This window comes from Vespa crabro, chromosome 1 (assembly GCF_910589235.1).
Source record: "Vespa crabro chromosome 1, iyVesCrab1.2, whole genome shotgun sequence".
Classification (NCBI taxonomy): domain Eukaryota; kingdom Metazoa; phylum Arthropoda; class Insecta; order Hymenoptera; family Vespidae; genus Vespa; species Vespa crabro.
Window position 1 is genome coordinate 7,740,912 of NC_060955.1, and position 24,057 is coordinate 7,764,968.

Sequence of the window (24,057 nt, forward strand, 5' to 3'; positions counted from 1 at the left end):
TTTTCATTCATGTTGTTTTATAAAAACGTAAAAGAGAACAGTAATAAAAAATAATTTCTTTTATTCAATAATAAATAATCAATGTAACATGCATTGATGCCAAGTCGATCCTTTTTTTTGTAAATACTCATTAGTTCAAACGAAACTAAATTATTACTATAGTCGGACATTCGCTTAATATTAACTATTTATAAATTAAAGATTCTCCTAATAAGAATATATATTATAGATACGCTCTTTACACCGTTAGAATAGTAAATTATTTAAACACAATATGATACACGTTGGTTACGTATATATTTGACTACTTGAGGAATTATTAACAACTAATTTACAATTCTTCCTCGATCATTTTCAATACTCTTTTTTGTTTTTGTTTTAAGTTCTTTTACATTATTTATTATTATAATAAATTAAAATTGAGGTAATTGGAGGTTCGCATATCGTCGCAAAATAAATCTTTGTGTGGTTTTATTAAATAAATAAAATAATCATCGAAAATATCAAAGATATTTTAAACTTTTTAAAATTTATATAGTCGATCGATGATCAACAATATAAAATTAACATTAATACAAAATTAAAATTAATACAAAATGATAGGCCGATTGGCCAATATCATTTTGATGAATTCTTAAAGTTATTGTTCTCACAAAAATTGAGGCATATTATATACCTTTTCTGCATATTCCTATGCAGTTTTTTCTTTTTTTTTTTTTTTTATTTTGGAGCACGAACTTTGTATTCTTTGACTCTCTTTGATAACTTATCACAACAGTTTGAATCTCTTTTGTCTTGTTCTACACATACCACTTGAAATTTCTTCTATCCAAGACCTAGAACGTACTTGGGTAGATTGTATGCGAATCTAGGAATAGCCATAACGACGGACATCCTAAAAATAAAATCATATTTGTTATTATAATTTATGATTAAATATCATTATTCTAAAATTATTAAGGAATTTATACGAAAGTAAAACTTTCATTTAGTGATAAAAACATTAGCACAAATAAAAAATTTGTATAACAAAACAATGCTGCTTATTTTCAAGTATTTCAGATTATAATGATAGAGACTTATTTTATAAAATTTTGTAACAAATAATTAATATTTATATCATTGTAAGATAATAAATAATAATTTATAATTTTTATTGATTTATATTTATTTAAAAGCAAGCTGTTCGATATTTAATAAAAAAAGCAAACTAGTGTAGCAGTGTTACTTACATAAAAATAGATAATACGCGATGATAGTATATACCAATCACCACATTACAATCCATCACCAGATAGTTTAATAAATATATCTAAATTACAAAACTATTTACAAATTTTAGGTGCCAAAAAGTGAAAATCGTCATCAAAAATGATCATTATAAAAAATAAAAATAGCATTTGAATATATATATATATATATATATATATATATATATATATATATATCATATATATATATATATATATCATATACATATATATATAATTAACCATGCAGAAACTTTTAATATATCTTATTGATTTATAATACATTTTTTTACTTATTTATGCTAGCCTGAACTATTACTTGAACATGAGAAACCTATGCAGCTATATGCAAAAACACGTCTGAAACATAGATAAATTTAATTAATATTTATATACATTATATTATTCTGTTTATTTATTCTGTTATAAATTAAGATTTTCTAGCATGCACATAGTCGTTAAATTGAAATCATAATTATTCATGGTTACTCACCTATTTTTAGATAAAGAAAAAATTTATACACATTATTTATTTAAATAATTATACAAGGTAAGCATGCTAAATTAATGATAATTCGATAAATAGATTAATTAATAAAATTTCTATTATAGAATAATAGTTGTATTGTTAAATTTTTAAAATATTAACTTTGTTAATATTAAATGTATTATATATACACAGGTTAACATTATATTATATGTATATAATTTCTTTAATAATAGTTCAGTAAAAATAATCTTATACTAATTATTGATTTGTTTGCTATAGTTACTATTTATTCTAAAAACTTTAAATTTTCATTTTATTCGTTTTTCAGTACGAAAATATAAATATTTTGTAAAAATATATTTATATGACCATATTTTTCCGTTAAGTAAAAATATATCTATAGAAACCTTAAAAAAGAGTATAATATAATGCAAAATAAAATAATTCTTAGATAATAACTAAATTAAACCAATATTTCATTGTCTTTAAGATTATCCTAATTACTCGCAATATTACACATATGGAAAATATCCAATAATTAATAAAGAAATCAATAAATCATTATTGCAATATTATACGAATTTTGTCCTATCGGATGTGTAATTTTTACTTAAAAAATTAATAGTTACTTAAAAAAGCATTCATTAATTGCTTTTAGCGAATGCAGAGAAGCACATAAAAGTACTGCACATTAGGAATTCTTTAGCGTTACGTTTTAACAATAGTGATAGTGTAAATATACGAAAAATTATAAATTAACGCTGTTAGTTCTAATGTCTCCGTTATAATTATTATGCCACCATTTATCTACGTACGATAATGCCAAACCGCTATAGATCCATGCTCTCCACCCTGTTCTCGTTTCATTGTCGATTCTTGATTCGATACTTTGGCATAATGCTTTACGATCATGGCTTCTCCCACTTCTTAGATCACACAATAAACGTTTCCGACATTCGTCGTCACACGACGGTCGTACTGGAGAATTCTTATAATAGTGTCTATAAAAAATAAGGGTCATTTTGAATTTAAATTTAATTTACAATTGAATTTAAAATATACTGATCGATTGATCTTTACAAAAAATGAACTCTGATTGAAAATGTATTGATTATAAAAATGTTAATATTACTTGTAATAAATGTCAAAAAGAGAAGGTTCGTTAGACATTTTATCGATCAATGAATCCCAATCCTTCGGCAAGAGCGATGCCATTTGATATGCTTGTCTGGCACTGTACATCTTACTCCAGATAGGATAATCATAAAGATTTGCTTCTTTTAAATTCATCACCCAACTCTCATGATCGACGACCATCTGAAAAATAAAAACAAAATCGTTATCCATAGATATTATATCAAATCTTACTATCTTACCCTAGTCGTTTTTGGATGATCTCCATCAACATAATATATTCGATATCCCGGATTAAGATCATAATAAGGTGTGACTGAAGGTCCTATATAAGCTATACTTAAAGCTCTTCGAAGATCTTGAGTATCGTAGAATACTTGAAACTCGTCATAATGCGTGTGTCCGAAAAATTGTGCCGTGATGGTGGATTCGTATCTAATCATTAAATTCAAAATGATTTCACACATAGAAATAAAAGATATTTTTTTTTCAAATTGTTCAAAACGTTACACGTTATACTAACCGATTGATTATATGATAATAATTCCTGGACCAAACCTTAAGACAATCCGAATGACCAGGAGGTATATGACCAATTATATGTACTTTTTCACCGTTCATTTCAGCACCTTGTAGCTCATAGACGAGCCATTGCAATTCACTGACTGGATCGGTACTGTTAATTAAAAGCCACCAATTTTTATTGTTACAATAATTCATATTCACAGAGAGAATTCGAAATCCTGGCCGCACTAAAACCGAATAAAAGGCCCCTCTTCGAACCGTATGTGAGACGCCAGCAGGTAACCAACGTCTCCAATGTTTATCTAATGCATCGTAGAGCCACGATATACTATTTTCTTCGGGTACAAAGGGTGGTGGAAAACTAAAAAGAAAAAAAAAACAAATACTCAAGATTATATTATATACAAAGAAAAAAATACTTTACAGACGAAGCATACCTATTAACTGGTGCACTTTCATGGTTTCCTAATGCTGGAAATATAGGTACACCTGGGAACATTTGAATCATTTGCATAACGGTATCATGCAGAACCTTAAGATTTTCTTCTCTTGTTTGATTCCATACATCATGAGGTGGTAAATCACCAGTCCATAATATATAATCGATATCCTATAATAAACATTACTTATAATAACACCATCATGTGTATTTATAATATTTATTGAAACTTAACTAATTAACTTACTGGATGCGTTTCAGCGATATGTTTCAACATATGATCAACAGTTCTCTTTGGAGTGTCACACTTCCTGTAATCACCCCACCTACCTGCTGCAGCTGATTGTATTAAAGGAGCTCCATTCGTAAGTCTGCAGCATAATGGTTCATTACAGTCAGCGTTTGCACCTTCCTGATAATAAGGATCAAAGTGTGTATCGGAAAGATGTAAAACTTTAAATGTTGGTGCATTTTCTTGTGGTGGTACAGGTGGTTTCACTGGTGGTTTTTTCACAGGTGGAAAAGCTACTTCCCATTCGTGTAAAGGATTATAAGCATCATCACAAGCATCACCAATAACAAAACTACAGATTTGAGCTGGACCCATCTCAACTTGTTTTAAAACATAAATCACTTCAGCCTAAAAAACACATGATTTATATTTTCAAATGAAATAAATACAGTGAATGTAGAAAGTATTCGTACACTGATCAATTGGAAATAAGTCTTCGTAAAATTGTAGTTTATTAACTAATTTTTTATAAACAATTAATTGGTACATGTTTTCGCTAATTTCTAGAGTGGACATAATTAAAAAAAATTAATTGTTTGTATAATTTGCAAAATTAGTAAGAAAAACAAAAGAACGGTAGAAATGCGAAAGCAATAAGTATTCGTACACTAAATTTTCGTTACTAAATTCGTTACTAAATTTTTAAAAATTCATCAAGAAAAACGAAACAAACTAATCTGATAATAAGAAAAATTAAAGTAAACGAGTAATTAATACTTCGTAGGATTTCCTTTTAATTTTAAAATTACAGCAACTCTTCTAATTACAACGAATTAACTAAATTCGATGTAACACTGAATCATATTCCATTTCTCCATGAGAGCATTTTTTAGATCTTTTTTATAAAAAATTTTGTATTTTCTAATATTACGATCCAAGTAATCCTATATTTATTCTATCGGATTGAGATCTTGAAATTGGAGAGGAGTTTTTATATATGCTGATGTGTTATGTAATATTCACATTCTCATATTACATGCAGTATGCTTTGGATCATTGTCTTGCATAAAAATAAAATTATCCTTCATACTCATTTTTTCTACACTAGAAATAAGAATGCGCTTTAAAATGTCAATGTAAACCTAGTGTTTCACTAATTTATCAATAAATTTTAATATGCCAATATCAGCAGCACTCGTACAGCTCCAAACTAATACAGAACTTCCATCGTGTTTCACTATAGGTCGTAAGTTTTTTAGTTTTAGTTCTTTATTTTTTTCTCTCCAAATAGTACCGTGTCCATCAGACCCGAAAATATTAAATTTACTCTCGTATGTAAAACTCACTCTATTCCAGTAGTCCATCGGTGTGCTAATATTATTATTTGCGAATTGCAATCTTTTTTTCCTATTCACTTCAGTTACAAAATATTTTTTACGGGTCACTCCACCGTGATGATTTCGTATAAAGTTACATTAATCTGTTAACATACAAGCAAGTTACATGTATCTGTTAGCATAGTGCTAATAAATACATCAATATCTAAATTATTTTTAAAATGTTCAATTATTTTTTAATTTTATTTTATCGTTTTAATAACAATTCGTCCAATATACTGATTGATTTTTCATGGACGTTCACTTTCTGTATTATTTTGTAGCCTCTTCATCTATTTCTATCTATTATACTTTGTATGGTATTTCTGAATATTATAATAATAAATTTCTGGCAAATTTCTGATAAACTTTTACACTGGTTTTGCAACTTAATAATAATTTTTCTTTCTTCTATCGTAGTTTCCGCACGTTTTCATCCGTTTACAATAATAATTTTTAATAATACAAAATTTTGAACTCTGCTGATGTTGATAATGTTTCAAACAGACTGACGAGGTTATAAATAGGAAGCAATAATGTTATAAACTCTTTTGTAAGCAGTTCTTACATATAAATAAGAACTGTACAAATAATCATTGGTTTTATATTTCTGGTGATTTTTTGTTTTTTCTTACTAATTTTGCAAATTATTCAAACAACTAATTTTTTTTCGGACTATAGCCACTCTAGAGATTTGCGAAAATATAATATGTATCATTGTTCATACAAAAATTAATTAATAAACTACAATTTCACGAAGTCTTACTTCAAATAAATCAGTGTACGAATACTTCTACTATCACTTTATATATAATCAAATATATATAATATACAATCAAATGTATATACTATCTACGCTCTATATATTGTTAAAAATTAATAAATAATTTTTTCTTCAAGAAGTACTTACACCAAATACCAAAGTGACACCTTCACAAACCCGTGAACTTTGTATATTAAGGGAGACACAGAATTGATATATATTCGCCATGATTTCTTTATCACTTCTGCCATTTTTTATATAATTCTGAAGTAAACCAGCACCGACTTTGCACGCCGTACATGAAACCTTCGACATTACCGAAGTTTCAACTTCCATCATTACTTTCTTCAAATCGAGTAACTTTAGTGCCTTATCCACAAACAATGACAGGTGTCCGCTTGGTTGTACTTTTTCCATTTCCCATAGCATTCGTGAATAATTAAACTAAAAGCAAAGAAAGTTTTTCTTAAACATTAGATTTAATGAAGAATTTTTATTTCATTCTTTAGATCATACGATCTTCGATTATCGTGAAACTTTCACGGCAGCAATGTCATTGCCGCTAAATCACGTGCATATATGTAAATATATATATATATATATATATATATATATATATATATATATATATATATACATATATACAAGAAGCTACGTATTCGCAATTCTATCTGTTACTACGGTGAAAGTATTTTGGCACTGAAAGTGAGAGTTGGTGACACTATAGTGTTGCATAAAACAAAGTTAACGTTGGGCCGATAAATTTTTATTTTTAAAAAAAAGATTAACGTGTGTCTATCACCTACGTGACATACTAGAGAGTTAAATAAAAATCGATAATTAATTCGAGAGAGAGTGAAAGAAAATCAGGCTAACGAATCTGGGTTGAGTCTTCTTTCTTTCTTAAAATATTTTAAAGCAAAGTAAAGAATTATATTTACATTGTTTTTAATTATTTGAATAATGTGAATATTTATATATTACAATTATATAAAAATTATTTACACGAAACTAATCATTTTCAACAATATAATTTTAATTTTAAATATGGTATTTGAAATATAAAGACATTGAATATTAGATATTTTATTATTGCATATATATGTACATCCTCAGTAGCCAATTACTTTTTTTTTGCGCAAAGCATATTTAAGTTACTTATGATTCATTTACAATTAAAACTTACACACATAGTCTTGTTAAATATTCAATTTTAGGAATTATTTTAAAATTACATAAGTTTCCAAAATATATATTAATTATGAATGTGTATATATTAAAATTGTTTTAACGTATGACACTGTTAATAAAACATTATATTAAATAAATTGGAACATAAAAAAGTTCATCCTAAAGAAATATCCAGATTTAAAAGATTCAGAACATAGTAACTTTTATCCTTTGTTATTGAGTTATGGTTACTCTTATGATTGATAGGTAAAAAATGCAAGATATCTACGTGTAATTGTCCACGGTAATGTGTTAACAATTTTATGTGTCAACATATATCTAGATTACTCAGAAGAAAGATAAATCGATATATAACGCACAATGTATCTAACTCATCTCGAATTATTAAGAAAAAAAGAAAAAAAAAGAAAGAAAAAAAAGAAAAGAAATGGAAAAAAGAGAAGAGAACGATTTCTTACCCGTGATAATTGCTCGGTATTCGTTTGGTTAATAACAATAGTATCTGCGGTTGGCGGTAATTTTCGAAATCTATTGTTAAAGGGTAAAAGTGCAACATCAAAATTTTCCGAGGCTTTTTCTCTCTCTTTTAGCCATTCGTCCACTAGTTTCGTCCAGTTTGTCGTAGCAATTTCCGCTTCTCGTTTCTGCCTTTCTCGGATCGGGTTTCCTGTATACAAGAGAATTAACTAGTTACCTAATTAGTACATTAGCTTAAATCAGCACACTTCAACTGGTGACTAGTCGATCAACCTTCGTACAGTTAATGAAACAATTTTATATGAATCTTTATAACAAACTTGTTAAAATTCAAATTAACGTAATTATTAATCGAGTATTTATTTCTTTTGTTTTTGTTTCTTTCTTTCAAAGTTTATACAGTACATAAAAGAATACGTTAAAGAATTATTAAACAATTAATAATATCCTTTCGTGACCCGTTTTCTTAACGTAATTATTAATTTCTTTTTGTCTTTCGTCTTTCTTTCTTTCGTTCACACAAAATATATCTATAACATATCTACAATTAATAATATTTTTTTTGTAACCCATTTTTTTTAATATAATTTGATTAAGTTTTCTTATCTTCTTTAGATTAAATTAATATGAAACATTAAAAATAAAATAATTACTAAGATTCTTTCCTGATCCAACAACAAAGAAATAATTCTTTCATTTTTTCAAAAACTAAACGGTATAAATTTCATTGAAGGATCGATTATGAGAGAAAAGAATGACAATGACACGTTTTACACTTATTATATTTTAAAGAAATATTTAAACAATGTCAAGTCTGTTGATAAAAATAATATTATTCTCTGATTACAAATAGATAATAAAACAATAATTGAAACCCTTTTCACCTACCGAAAATGTTTGATATCGTGCCAATGAAACAAAATAGAATGATACAGCTCGGTGAGATCCATCTTTTAATTGGCATGCTCTATCTTCTACTCTTTGGTATCGTTATCTATAAAATAATAAATATAAACAAAAAGGTTTAAATATCAAGGAAAAAAATCAAGATATTTATAACCAAAGAGGACATTCTTATTTATTTTTGTTTTGTTTTATTTTTTTATTTATATATCTATTCTATACGTCATTTTATAATTTCTTTCTCGTTTTTATGAGATGATACATGTACATATATATTTACGCATGTGTATGTGTATGTGTGTGTGTAAATGTTGGCTCGCACGTTCGAAAAATGTCATTGACACAGTAAAAGCATTTTTATATAGAACCCACCGTTACTGTTACCTGTATGTGGGTCAGTGATGAACGCTCGGACAAAGTTGTCTTCGCTGTCGTTGTAGGACGTCCTTCGGACGCGCCAGAAATTTCAATTCAATTTTAATTTTTATATATATAGATATTTCTTTTATCTCTTATTTTTTTAATCAAACAACAATATTGCAATGGTCGACCTTCCGAAGGACATTTTCAACGTATTTCAACAGAATGACAAGAACAATTTTTATTTTCGAACTAACTTTATATTCTTTACTATTAAAACAATTTAAATACATACACTTCAATGCAATTATAAATATAATTATATAATTATTATTTATATATTGAAATATATAAATAATGTATGAAACATTATAAGTAAGAAAATACCTAATTTGCAACTCAAAATTTATAATGTACTTCAAAGTGATTAAATATAATTACCTAATTAATTAAATATAGTAATAATGTGAGAAACATTGTAAGTAAGAAAATATTTAGTCCGCAATCTTGTTTAAGAGTAAACTAAAAAAAAATAAATTTTTTCTTTGTTTTAATATTTATTTTCTTAATTATAAAATATATCCTTCACGCGATTATTGTTAAAAAAGCTCGTAGAATCGATTGTGGAATACAAATTTTTTTGCAAAATACAAACATTTCCTAACAGGGAAAAAAGTGTAGGAAATCGCACGAACGATTTCTCGAATTATCTTTTACAGAATTGTTAAATGCATGAGCATTTTAGTGAATCATGATTCTAAACGATCGCTCTGAAATAACGGAAAAAGATTGTTAAACAGAAGACGTGGATAAAGAGACCAATCGTATAATGCGTGCCATTCAAAATGAATTAGTCATATCAAACGTGCTCTTTAATAAATCTGTTACATGAGAATGCGCATGTGCATGTCTTCGTTTTGAAAGACCGTTTTTTATACTTACGCGCGGGTAATTTATACATACGCGTTTATACGTACAGTGAAGCATGTAATTCAAAAGTATTTCGTTTTCTAATCGAATATAAAATGAGTATTACAATTAACTTATCGATTTCGTAAAATCCAAACCTAGAAGAAAGTTTCCGTATAAATTAATTATTAAGTTTTGAATATTTATGCAAATAAAATAAGTCAAAATATGCAAGAAATATCATAATATGCAAAGGAAAACAAAACCACAAAAAATAAAGGAAAGTTAAGGAAACAATATATAATAGAAAATAAATACACAAGTAAATATAATTCCGTTCACACTGATAATTGTATTCACAAGCATTTGCCATTAGATATTCGCATACGAACTGAATATCATCTAAAATACCTGAGAGAAGTTTCAAAGTATCAGAGACTTGAAAAAATAAGAAGATATTCTGGCTCGACAATAAGGTTTCGGAAATTCACAAGAACGATTAGTATTTTACACGAAAGTAACAATGAATCGTATGCTACTCTCGTCATTCAATCATTCGATTAATTTGACCAAATAATATTGCATAGCAGAGCGCACGAGATTGGTCAACTTTATTGCTAAATAATTTGCAATCAGTGAAGAATAACCGAAAAAAAAAATGACAGAGAAACTATTGTCTCAAAATTTTACCGTCTTTCATCTCTCTCAAAGATCAATTATGAGTTTAATTACCTTGTATATGAAAATTCTCAAAAATGAGTAATTCATTTTTTAAATCAAATAGAACGTATGTTTATATGAACTATTTTAATTGTTTAAATGTTTTAAACTTACTTCTAAAATATATTCCACTTATTCTGTATCACTCTGTATAAATTATAAGCGACAAACACTTATCCTCTATCCTCATGAAAAGTTTTTATTATTTATAACTAACCATAATAATGAAAGAACTGACATATTCTGAAAGAAATATGCACGATATATAATATATATAAACATAAGGTATGTGTGTGTGTGTGTGTGTGTGTGTGCGCGCGCATGTGGGTGTAGAATAAAAAACATATTTTCAGAATAAATGGCATAATAAACTTTTATGCCATTGTTACATTTAGCCAAGTGTTACATTTTTCTTTATCTTTCTTTTATCAATATATTTAATATGTAAATATATAAATATATAACATGAAAGAAATATATACAATATATACAATATATATATATATATATATATATATATATATATATATATATATATATACACAAGGTGTGTGTGTGCGTGAAAACGTGTAGAATAAAAAACATATTTTCAGAATATTTAATATTTTCAGAATAAACAGCCTAATAAATTTTTATACCAAGTGCTACATTTTTTTATCTCTCTTTTATCAATATAATCAATATGTGGAAATATAAATATATATTTGCACATTATACATATTATTTACATATATATTTATATTTGCATATTATACATTTTTACAGCTTATTAATATTATATATCTCCACATTCTTTTATTAACGAATAAAAAGACATAACGCAGTAACAAATGGCAAAAATTAAATGATTTATTTGATTAATTAACGTTTCTTTTAATTCATATAGAATACATATATTAGATTCTGAATCTTCAAAGTAAAATACGATATAAAGTTTTTCTTTTCGAAGTGGCAAGATATTAGCTTATTTCTGAAGAAACAGAAAAATCAATATATTTAGAGGTGCATCAGACCTTCAAATAATGCTTATAGAACTTCACGTAGAGATAATACACATTACGAACGGAAAAAGAAGTGAAACATGCTATATTTGCAAACTTTGTAATATTTCATTTCATTTACTTGAATGCTTTACTAAACGTAATATTTTAAAAATATTTTAAAGTAACGTTGAAATTTATATTGAAAATGCATATTTGTAATTTTTAAATATTTGTTGAAAATAAATATTTAACAAGACGATGCTTTTTTAACTATTAACAAACCATAAATAATTTGAAAATGTTAGATACAAAAAAAAGCTGGTCATTAATCTATAGTTAGCAATAAAATGTCTGATTTGGAAATGTTAATAAATAAAAAAAAAAAGTTAGGAAAATTTCCTAATTCGATTTCCTAATTGATTCAACTTTAACTTTATTTTCCAATGAATCATTTTTTATACATAGTAATTGTAGAAACGTAAGATAGCAATTTACTAGAAGCTTTTATCGGTGGATATCATCCGATTCAGTGGGTCAGTGGGAAGAATTCGTTTCGGCGAAAGTTGGATTCGCATCGGATGCTGTACATCCTTCGTTCATGGAATATATACTCCATCTACGGCCTATCACTTGCTATATATTTTATACTTAGTATTTTCTATAAAAAATTCTTTATAAAATATCTAAATATCATAATTATTCACAATTGAAAGCGAATTATATTCTTATGTGAAAGTTAAACACAACGTCGATTGATAAGAAATAATAAAATTATGGAAAAAGAGAGAGAGAGAGAGAGAGAGAGAGAGAGAGAGAGAGAGAGAGAAAGAGAAAGAAAGAGAGAGAGAGGAAGAGAAAGAGAGAGAGAGAGAAAGAGAGAGAGAGAGAGACTCATTTTTCTATAGACCTAATGCTATAAATAAATCCACGGTCTTATAGATTCAGTCGACATATGTAGACACATAAATCTAACAAAGAGACAGGATTATCTTTCATTATTTTAACATAAGTACATCATATTTCACAATAAATATAAGAACAAAAATATCTCTATAAATATTGAATTGGTCAATAAGTAATAAATAACAATACAAGTATTTATTTATTAAAAATTCCGAGATCATTTATTGGAATATCCTAACATAATAAAATAAAATAAAAAATATATAATATATGTATAACAAATTTCAAATATATGTATATATAATTGAAGGTATGATCTTGCATGGACATTGAGAATGACACGAGAGAGCGAACGACGAACTGTGTCAAACGGAAGTACAGAAAAGGTGGTACATATGTACGTGTCGTTGAACATCGAACTCATATAAACCCGATGGGTTTACCCTTTTGCTCGGATGAATGTATAAATTTTAACCTTATAATTATATGATCATTGACATATCGAGGATTGGTATTTTCAAACGTTAAAAAAAAGAGAAAAGGAAGAAAATATAAAAAAGGATAAATGTCTAGGACTATATAGAAAGAAAAATTCATCCTCTTCGTACTTTTTATCGAAACGTTGCGTTCCTTTGAAACAGTTCTTCGGAGAATACAGACCTAACCGTTATTCGACCTAACAAAAAAGAGATTCACTTTGGCCAGCCTACGTGTCTGTATTTCGAAATTCTCATTTCTTTTTCTTTCTTTCTCTTATAATTATTTTTATTTATCATACAATTATCTTCTATATTGAGAAAATTTCATTTTAATGAATAATGAATTCTGTCTAAAAAGAAATTTTCTTTTATATAAGACTCGATATATTCTTTGTAAGAAATCTTATATATTCTATGTAAAGAGATTCTATATATACTATATAAAAAAATTCTATATATTACATATAAAAAGATGCTTGTATATATTTTATATAAAGAAATTTTATATATTTTATACAGAAAAATTTTCCTTTATATAAAATTATTTATATACAGAGATTCTATGTAATTATATTTGAAAAAATTCTCTATATAAAGAGTTCTCTATATAAATTCTTCATATAAATTTTCATAAATATTTCTTCTTTCTCTCTTTTTTTTTTTCATTTTTATAATTAGTTTATCATCGAATAACGATAAGAAGTCGTTCTAGTCCAATAACCATTTCTTCTTCCTTTTCTTTCTAATTTTTTTAACGATTCATTTAATTATTATATATCACTATACATCGTATCAATAAGACTTCGTTCTCTAATACAATACACATATCTCCTAATATAATAAACATCTTCCTTTTAATTTCCTACTTTTCTTCTTCTTTCTCTTTTTTTAATTAAGAAAGAAACCAAATCATTTTCCAGAAAAAAAACACTATTTGACCTGTATCACGTGATCGTTGAAGCGCAGGATCTTGGATCATGCAATGAAATTGCATCTGTGAATTTATTTCAAGAGTTAAGATCGAATTTACATGAATCTACACAAACCTTTTCTTCTTTTTACACATCGAGGAAATAAGATAACTTTAACTTTCTACAGACTCCATATTATATAGATTCTTACAAAATCTATTTTATCGAAAGTTCAATGTGTATAGATATCTATATATAATATATACATTATACAATACATACTATGTATATATATATATAGTATCTCAGTATACATTCATATAGTATACATTCTGATTTTTACGAAATGAAATTGAAAAATGTTTTATAATCTCCAAATTTGTATTTACTTAATCTTATTGATCTAATTCTAAAATTAAACAATCATAAAGTTAATGTAAAAATTGTACTATGAGATCACTACTGAAACGACAAAGTTTTTCTCATTTATGACTGCGGGGGTTGTTTTATTCGAAATAAATACATCGACAGAGAGTGAAAGTTTGAAACCGCAAGTATAATTGAAGAAAAAAATCTGAATGTCCTGAACGATCTCTCTTTCTCTTTTTCTTTCTTATGATTAACGCGAAAAAATTATTTTTTTTCTACATTTTTATTTTATTTTATTTAGCGGTATTAATCATAACCAGTTTAAAGTGTACATGTTATAGATTAATAATAAGTGATTAATATGGGCATTATGAATAATAACTAAAACCATTAATTAATTTATTACATTTACTAGAATTATAATTTCTAAACCAATGAAATTAATTAAACAAAATCCTGATCAAAGTTACACCTTTCAAACTAGTTTTCTCTAAATTAAATAAAAGAAATATATTAAATCCAAATAATTATTTCTAAATCAAAGAAGTCAATTAAGTTAAAGAAAAAAAAAATTATTAAAAAATCAGGATTAGGTCTTTTTAATCTTTGTAATCCTTATAGCAATGAAATTTATCAAAATTAGAAAACAAACAGAGAAACAAAACAAAACAGAAATTATTCTAAAGATAGATAATAAAAAAGAAGACATCATTTCTTCTTCATTACTCTTCTTCTTCCATTATCATTCCGCTTGGTTAAATGATACTGTGTATATTGGATCGTCATTATCATAAATTCTGATAAATAATGTGAAATTTATTTTGCTCGATTTTCTTTATCGTTATTTATAATGTCTGCGTTAATTATTTAATAGATAAGATATATATTAAAAGAAAAGATAAAAGTCATTATAGCAGCCGAAAGAATTAACGGTTTATTTCAGCTGTATTTAAACTCGATCCGCTTCTCCTTAAATTTCATAATAATAATACTTTTAACTGTAACGAGAGCGAATCATCATCAATGATATCACTCTGCCCTTGGCGAAATAAAACAAAAAATATATTATAATCTTCGAATTTATCTTAACTCAGCAGATTTGATTTTGAAATAAAACAATGATTAAAAAGTTAATATAAAAATTTTATTATAAGATAATTGCTGTAATAACAATATTTATTATTCCACAAAATTATTGAATATTATCTCTAATGTAATACTTTTCTTTAATTAATAAAACAAATCAGTAAGAAATAGTTTTATTGAAAAATTTCATTCAGATAATTAAATTAATTATCTCTAAATTAAATAAAAGAAGAAAATTAAATCCAAATTATTATTTCTAAATCGATTAAATCAATTAATCTAAAGAAAATTGAAAATTACTCAAAAGACGGAAGTATATTTGTAAGTACGTATATACATACATGTAAGATAACAAAAGCAGATAGGGATGATTAAAAACAAACTATAAAAATAATTATAATATAAAAAGTTAAAAAACAAAATAGAGATAAGAAAGTAACATTTTACAAAGTCAAATTATTAAAAAACGTGTATATACAATTTTCCGAACTAAACATTAAAATGTTAATGTTAAGAAAAAAAAAATAGAAAAAAATTACAAATAAGTAAATGCATGTGATAAATTTATATTTATGTCTTAGATATACTACACGTAATTGCTCTTGAAAATTCGCAAAAATGAGTATGACGAAACACAACTTCGTTCGTCTTTGCATCGTAGTTAAACCATAAATAAGTACACAAAATATAAAAAACGAAAAAAGAAAAAAAATAAAGATATTAAAAAGTTATAAACATGTAACTTGACGTAACGTGAGATGTTGGTAACGAAGAAGAAAATATGTATTTACTATATATGCAATATTGTATTCTCATTCAAGAAATTTTAACAAACAATAGAGTTTTAGAAATATTTTCAAAACAAGGAAAATTGAAAAATGAAAAAAAAAAGACACGAGAACGTCAGACCTTTTAAGCTAATCGATCTTAAAATTATTTTATTAAATAATACAACATTAAATTCGAGAAAGGACGATTTCATGTAATCAAAATTGTATCTCTGGAGTTACTCGATCTTAAAATTATTTCATTAAATAATACAACATTAAATTTGAGAAAGGACGATTTCACGAGATCGAAACTGTATTCTACTGTATGATTTCTCGATACTGCATTCATGTATATCTGTATGATTTCTCCAGAGAATCTCTTTAGAATGACGAAGCTAAAATACAAACTCTCTTCTCATATAATACGAAAGACAAGTAGAAGTAGTATACGTTCGAACGCTTTTAAAATTTCCCGCTCATTTATTAACTGCGTTTTTTAAAAAAATCCTTCGAGAGAAGAGCTACGTATAGATATTCTCTTTCTGATTCTCTCTTTCTCTCACTACATAATATTGATGGATACTGCATAAGCAACGTTCATCCAATAGTGATGTTGCTGCCTTTCTCTGTGTCCGTACTACTTTCGCACTGCGACAATCTCCCCTTCGTAGCTTAATTTATCAAAGCCTACGAACGAGATATACGCGAAGAAACTTTCGACTCGATTGACTTTGGTTCTTCTTCATTTTAATTCGAAATATACATAGTAATATATGTATTTCTTGTTTTCTCTCTTTTTCTTTCTCCTTCCGTTTATCTCAACTCATGCGTAAAATAATCTTTAATAAATAATAAATAATGTATAAGAAAATAATTATTCTTCAAATTCCTGTGATTGCACGGAAAATCATCGAAGAAAATAGTTTTAAATGAGAATAGATTTAATTTGACTATTTTTTTTTTCTGTTAAACATTTTGCCATCTATCCATGATATTTCATTGATCAAATTTATTACTTAAATTTTTTCTATATGCAAACGTAAACATACATTTATTTTAAAATATATTCATTACAGAATCTCTAATCATCGATTATTTGTTTGTGACTCTAGAATATACTTTTGTTTTTTTTTTTTTTTTTTGTTTAAAAAAGATAAAAATTATAATATATAACGTGAAAACTATATTAGTACGCATTTATCTTCAAACATAAACTATGTTACAATTTTAATTGTATGTCAAGTTGTATTGAAAAGAAATGAAAAAATGAAATAAGATATACTATAAAGAAATCAAGAAATGCCATACACCAAAAATAAAAAATATATATATATTTTAATATAAAAATATAAAAATAAAATATATGTATATATAATCTTTTATGTCGAAAAAATGAAATAATATATAACACAAATAAATACAAATATAATTCCAAAATAAAATATATATAAATATCTTATTTTAAAATTACATAGAGTTATGAAAGAGTTATGAAAATTATTAAATTTTTATTTAAATATTTTTAAATAAAAATATTTAAATCGTTTTAAAGACGATTTGAAATAACAATCGTGTTACGAAACATCTTAAGATCATTCGTAAGAATGTATACGATCTTAAAGAGGAGGACAAAAGACAGAGGGAGAGAGAGAGAGTGAGCTAGACAGAAAGAAAGAGAGAGAGAGAGAGAGAGAGAGAGAGAGAGAGAGAGAGAGAGAGAGAGGGAGCAAAAGAGAGAGCAATTTCTTTGTTAAACGTTTAAGAAAGAGCAAGGCGACCTTCAACGATTTTCTTAGAGGAATAATTGTCGAATGTAGGTGCGCCTAACATTCGAATTTCTGTTTTTCAACGTCGATTTACTTGCGCAAAACGAGCAAGCATTCCTTGGCGCATCTTGAATTCCATTCGACATTCAAGGAATGTGCACGTAACACATAAAAACACTACGAAAAATCAACTCGGGGAGAAATCGAGCGTTGTATATCCTATATCTTTTTTTTTCACAATAAAGAATTAAAGAAAAGACACGGATGAAAAATATGATTTTCTAATACTAATCGATTCACCGATATGTTTGTATTGAATTTTTTTCATCAATTCGTGATATAGCAGGATAAAAGATTCGATTTATCGAACGATTTTTAAAACATATAAATCAATATGTATGTATGTGTGAGTGTGCGTGTAAAGAAATAAATAGAAACATTGTATTTACATAGGATGTATTGTATTTACATTATATTACATTAGTTTTTTCAAAATGATAAAAAATTAATCCGTTGAAATTCAATTCTTTTGTTGTATTTAAAAAAAATACGAAATATATTTTATAACTTGTAACATTACTTATGTATATTTTTTAATGTCCCAATGAAGTGTTCACCACGATTATTATGAAATTTAACAATTTTTTTCGAAAAATTCAGACTGGCCAATTTTGTTTTCGAGGAGAACAGATTCTTGTCATAAAATCATTCATTTTAAACTAATCACCTAAACGGAATAATAAATCCCTCAAAAATCTTAAATGGCAACAAGGATTAAGTAGCATATTGTTTATAAGATCTTTTAATTCTATTTATAATGGTGCTTTTTTTTTACATTTTGAATCAATAGTTTTTGAGAAAATGCGTTTCGACAATTTTTATTTAAATAATTAAATGTTCAAAAATAATAACGCATTCGCACGATGTTACATCGAACATTTTGCTGTACATCCGGTGTAATTTGATGGCATTCTTCGATTATACGCTACTGAAATTTTCCCTTTGAAATCTATTAGGTGGCATATATTCTGAATTTTATATATTAAAAAATAAAAATAAAAAAAAATCCAGGAGTGTGAATGCTCGGAAAAATACTGATTTAAAAACTGCCGATTTTATTACTTGAAAAATATCAACCCACACATTCACTGAAATAAACCGGGTGTACTGTAAAATGTTTGATGCAATACTAAACAAAAACTTTATTATTACTTAGAGATTGACGATACACATTTTGAACATTTTATAAAATAAAAGTTATTTCCGACGTAAAAGTTTAAAACGCATTTTCTCGAAAACTATTCATTCAAAATATAAAAAAAATAACAATATTATAAAGATAATTAAAAGATTTTTCAAATGATATGTCATTAGACCCCTGTTACCATTTAGGATTTTTGAAACGTTTGTCACCGTCCTTATTATTAAGGGGTTAGCGCTAATTATAAATGGGTGAATTTATGATAAGGACTTGCCCTTCCCCTATCGAAAAAAAATTATCAAATTTCATAATAATCATATGGTCTATAAAAATCATATAGTCTTAAGGTGATTCTTTTCTTCGGAAGTTTAGTGTTGGAAAAATTTTCATTAGGAATGTACAATAGATAAAAATATAATAGTACAATAATATTATATATATATAATTATAATTATAAATTATAATTATAATTTATAATAATTATTACGCATAATAGTAAATATAAACATTATATATATAAGCATTCTACTATGCTTAATTAATACTTGACAAAAACAAATCTTCTACGATATAACGAACTAACAATTGATTTCCTTACGAAAAATTAAAATGACATTAAAAATATAGATACATAATTTTATGACTTTGAAATAACATAATAATAGAAAATTAAATTTATGTAGTACTCTATTTCTTGGCTTATGTAAGAATTAATTACATAATCCTTTTCCTTTGGCATTATTTTTCATAGCAAAGATAACTTATCAAAAAAAATATATCTTACACTGAATTTGAATGTTATAAAATTCACTGATAAGCAATATTCTCTCTAGCACTCGATTATACAGAATTTATCTAAGTCATTTTAAAAAATTCTTTAATAACATTTGTAAAACTATAAATACAGGGCGTGCCAAAGTTCTTAGCTGCTTTTAAAAGTCAATTACATCTTATCGAAATGTTTAAGCAATTTTTTTCAGATAGTAGAACTACTAACCTAATTTTAATATATAAAAAAAATGTTATAGTGAATTATTCTATATCCTTGATCTACAAAAAATTCGGAAAAATATTAGATGAATATATCAATTTGTGCAAATCGATATATTCAATCTAATACCTTGTATCAGCTCAGTTCTCTTACCTGTTAATATGGTAAAAGAAAAGAAAAGGAAACAAAATAAAAAATCCAACGAATCTAATGATTGAAAAGTTTAACAGTATACATGCACATAAACGTGCATGCACACAAAGTACAAAAAGAATGAGAAATTGCATGGATGAACGTCGAACTGTTACAACCGACCGGTCTTCTGCAAAAATTCGAACGGAACTTCGTCGTTCGTGACTTAGAAAGAGAAAGAGTAAAAGAGAAGACTCTTCTCACTTTGGAAAGAACTTTGAAAGCTGTTTTTTAATATTATTTCGCACGAAAAGTTACATAGCGTGAAATAAACTGAAACAATACGTACACACATACACATACACACACAACACGCATATACACACACAGAGAGAAAGAAGGAGAGAAAGAGAGAGAGAGAGAGAGAGAGAGAGAGAGAGAGAGACATACATATACTAATGCGCTTACATACACATATGTATTATATATATATAGCTGGAGTACAGAGATGCACAGATGGTAATGTACTTAACGTTAACACATACATATATATGTATATGCATATATATATATACATAGTAAGAATACAACAGAGCATTACGTATACCCACCAACACACACATATATATATAGTATTGTAATTGTACAGGGTGTTCAAAAAAGAAAGTATTCAATATTTATACAATACATAGAATACACTACTTAGTAAAAAAAATCTTAATAAACATAAGTCGAAACCTCAAATATTTCTGAAATATAAACATTTTTGTAAGTTAATATCATGATTAACTTAATGGCTTCTATCATCGCGTGAGATGTTTTCCTTAGTATTTATAAAACATGTTTTGAATGTCCTTATTCAATTTCCAAAACTACATCGGCAATTAGTCAGTTGTCAAGAGCTTGACGTTTTTAGATAAAAAAGTTTCCGAATCGAAGAGTTCTTTCTCAAGCAGTCTTTCAAAATCTTCACCATCTTTGCGAATCAGTTCAGTCAAAAGTGGATTAGATGTGGTGAATCAGTTGCGTGGATCTCTATGGGGATATTTGAAAAGCAAAGTGTATTCTTCGCCAATAAATAACTTAGAAGAATTACGAATATCACTGAAACGATTGACCTTTCGATCTATGTTTAATAAGACTTTTTTACTCTGTTTAATAAGACTTTTATAGTGTGTTCTATGCATTGTATAAATATTGAATGTTTATTTTTTTTTTAACACCCTGTATATTACTGTAATTGGTCTCATGTATATACGTTTTATACCCTTATTATAAAAACTTCAAATATAGAATAATAAAGGGATCCTTATTACCTAATAATAACAAAATTTCAAAGAAAGAAGTTCATTGTATATTATTATTTCATTTTTTATTTAATTAAATATCTTTTCAAACTGAAATCTGAAAAAATATCCGATAGAAAAACTTTTCTTTTTTTTTTTTTTTCTTTTATCCCCGTAAGATAGAATCTAACGAGGAAAAATATAAATATAGGTTTTCGTTTGAAAAACAGAAAATTAACCTTCAAATAATCTTAAAAGCATCCGATAAGTAAAAAATTGATAAAATACTTGTATGTGCATCTTGAAGTCGTAAAACTTTTTCACGTATACCATTTCTCTCAAAAATGCTATTTTTTTTAAGTCTTCGAATGAACATGCTGCATATAAATTTACCTACAATAGTAGAAATACATGCATATATGCATCTATGTATATATGTATAGCAAGAATACAAGAGACACGTAAGTACATAAATAATAACATAGTTGGATACAGGTATGTATGTGTATATATATATATATATATATATATATATATATATATAGAGAGAGAGACATACACATATACGTATACAATAGAATGCGGAGAGATAATAAAAGACGGCTCCCCGTTTTCACTTGTTCCACCGATTGGAAATCTCTCAACTACGGAAGTGCATGGAACGTTAAGCGCGCGATGCGCGTGTGATAAATGAGAAGAGAAGGATGAGGAGGGAGTTCCAATTATTTAATAGAGGTTGCTCCTCTTGCACGTGGTTTCATGCGCTCCAAATGGAAACAAACGATAGCGAAGAGTAACTTGTGCAATAAACTCTAAATAGTCGATATTATAGTAACATATTTTTTTATAATGATTAATTCTTATTAATCTGATTACTTATTATTAATTAAAATACGATTGAAATATTAAATAAGAGTTTAAAAAAAAGAATACAAAGAAAGAAAGAAAAAAAGAAAGTTATTTATGAATAATTAGATAAAAGTATTATATAATACCTTCCGAGAAAAAAAAAGATTGGAATCGTATAGTTATAACACACTTAAATAAAAATATTTCATCGTTAATACGATAATGGATAAGATGGAAAAAATATATATATATGTATGTATGTATGTATATATGTGTATATATATATACATATATATATATATAGTGTATATAGTGTATATATAATATGATTACATGTAAAAATTATTAAAAGTAAATAAGATAACAGTTTTTAGAATCAAGTGGATAAACTAATGGCGTATATTCAGTAATACAATGATAAGAAAACAAATAGTCTAGTGCAAACAAGGAGGATAAGTAACTTTCTTATAGTTGTTTCAATCTCTGACCCGTCCTCGATACATGTAGGATACAAAAAAGAACTTCTTCTTTTTCTTTTTTACCGATTTAAAAATAGGATATCATTTGTAAAAGATTGAAAGAAACAATCAATTTGATGGATCATAATTGTTTACGCAACTTTTACATTTCTTAAAATATTTTTTATTACATTATTAAATTTTCTTACGTAGAAATAATGAATCGTAAATATAATTCAGATATCGAGATTCTCTCCTTCGAGATTTCTCTCGATATATAAAATATACCATCGTCTTCGCATTGACAATGATCTATGAAAAGCGGAAATTTAATCATCGAACTATATTATAGTTAACTAACTTTCACGTTGTTGTACTAGATTTAAAATCATCATGTTATCTATATTAAGCGATAACGATAATTTTCCTTTTCACAGTTATCATGATAATAAATTAATGGCGATAACGATCATTGAAAATAAATATAATGCTATGTAACAGCTACAAGAGAACGTATTTTAATCGTTCATATGCACATAGTCTAGTAAATAGATTCGTATGTCGCGTGCTTCTACGCGCGAAAACATATTCAAATTCAAATCAAGACTAGAAATCTGAAAGAGAACATTTATATTAAAGGTAAACTTACGAATTTGAAGATTGGAATCGTTTGTCGGTGTATATAAATTGAGCAAGTTGAAAAAGATTCTTAAATGATGAAAACTTTTGATGATAATAATTGAATGTACGAAGAAGGGAAAGGACTAGGATTTAGGAAAGGAAGATCATTAGTTTTCAAAATCACTTTCGGAACATCACGCGTTTCCTCCGAATGTCGTGTCACGTTTTCAAGAAACTAGATCACAGAAAATACACGAAAGACACGTACAAATATGTACATATTAACGTACGCACACTAACATAGTCGATTGAACTCTATTCAACTCTCTATTCTTCTTTTCCCATACACGAAGCACGTCGACGTTCCAACGACGATAGCTCGAATTGTACTGAAATAGTTCACTTCATCAAGGGTATCTAAACGCTACTACCGCCCCACCTGGTGACCAATAATTGTATTACTTCTCTCCAATTTTAAATCTT

The 24,057-nt window shown here is 26.6% G+C and overlaps 1 protein-coding gene across 3 annotated transcripts; it reads right to left on the reverse strand.

The window, feature by feature from the left end:
* Nucleotides 1–44: 44 nt before the first annotated feature.
* Nucleotides 45–23,972, reverse strand: LOC124432747 (sphingomyelin phosphodiesterase). 3 transcript variants are annotated; one of them, XM_046981885.1, is made up of 11 exons: nucleotides 23,603–23,972; nucleotides 8,766–8,871; nucleotides 7,859–8,067; nucleotides 6,357–6,653; nucleotides 4,086–4,478; nucleotides 3,837–4,009; nucleotides 3,398–3,760; nucleotides 3,117–3,309; nucleotides 2,873–3,057; nucleotides 2,556–2,741; nucleotides 45–895 (listed from the first exon to the last, which is right to left on the reverse strand). In XM_046981885.1, exons 2-11 carry the CDS (start codon nucleotides 8,839–8,841, stop codon nucleotides 826–828), a joined length of 2,145 nt encoding a protein of 714 aa, XP_046837841.1. In that variant the 5' UTR covers nucleotides 8,842–8,871; nucleotides 23,603–23,972; the 3' UTR covers nucleotides 45–825. The 3 variants fall into 3 exon arrangements, with proteins under 3 accessions (XP_046837841.1, XP_046837857.1, XP_046837849.1); XM_046981893.1 differs by lacking the exon at nucleotides 45–895 and adding an exon at nucleotides 1,502–1,610; XM_046981901.1 differs by lacking the exon at nucleotides 8,766–8,871.
* Between the last annotated feature and the right edge of the window lie 85 nt (nucleotides 23,973–24,057).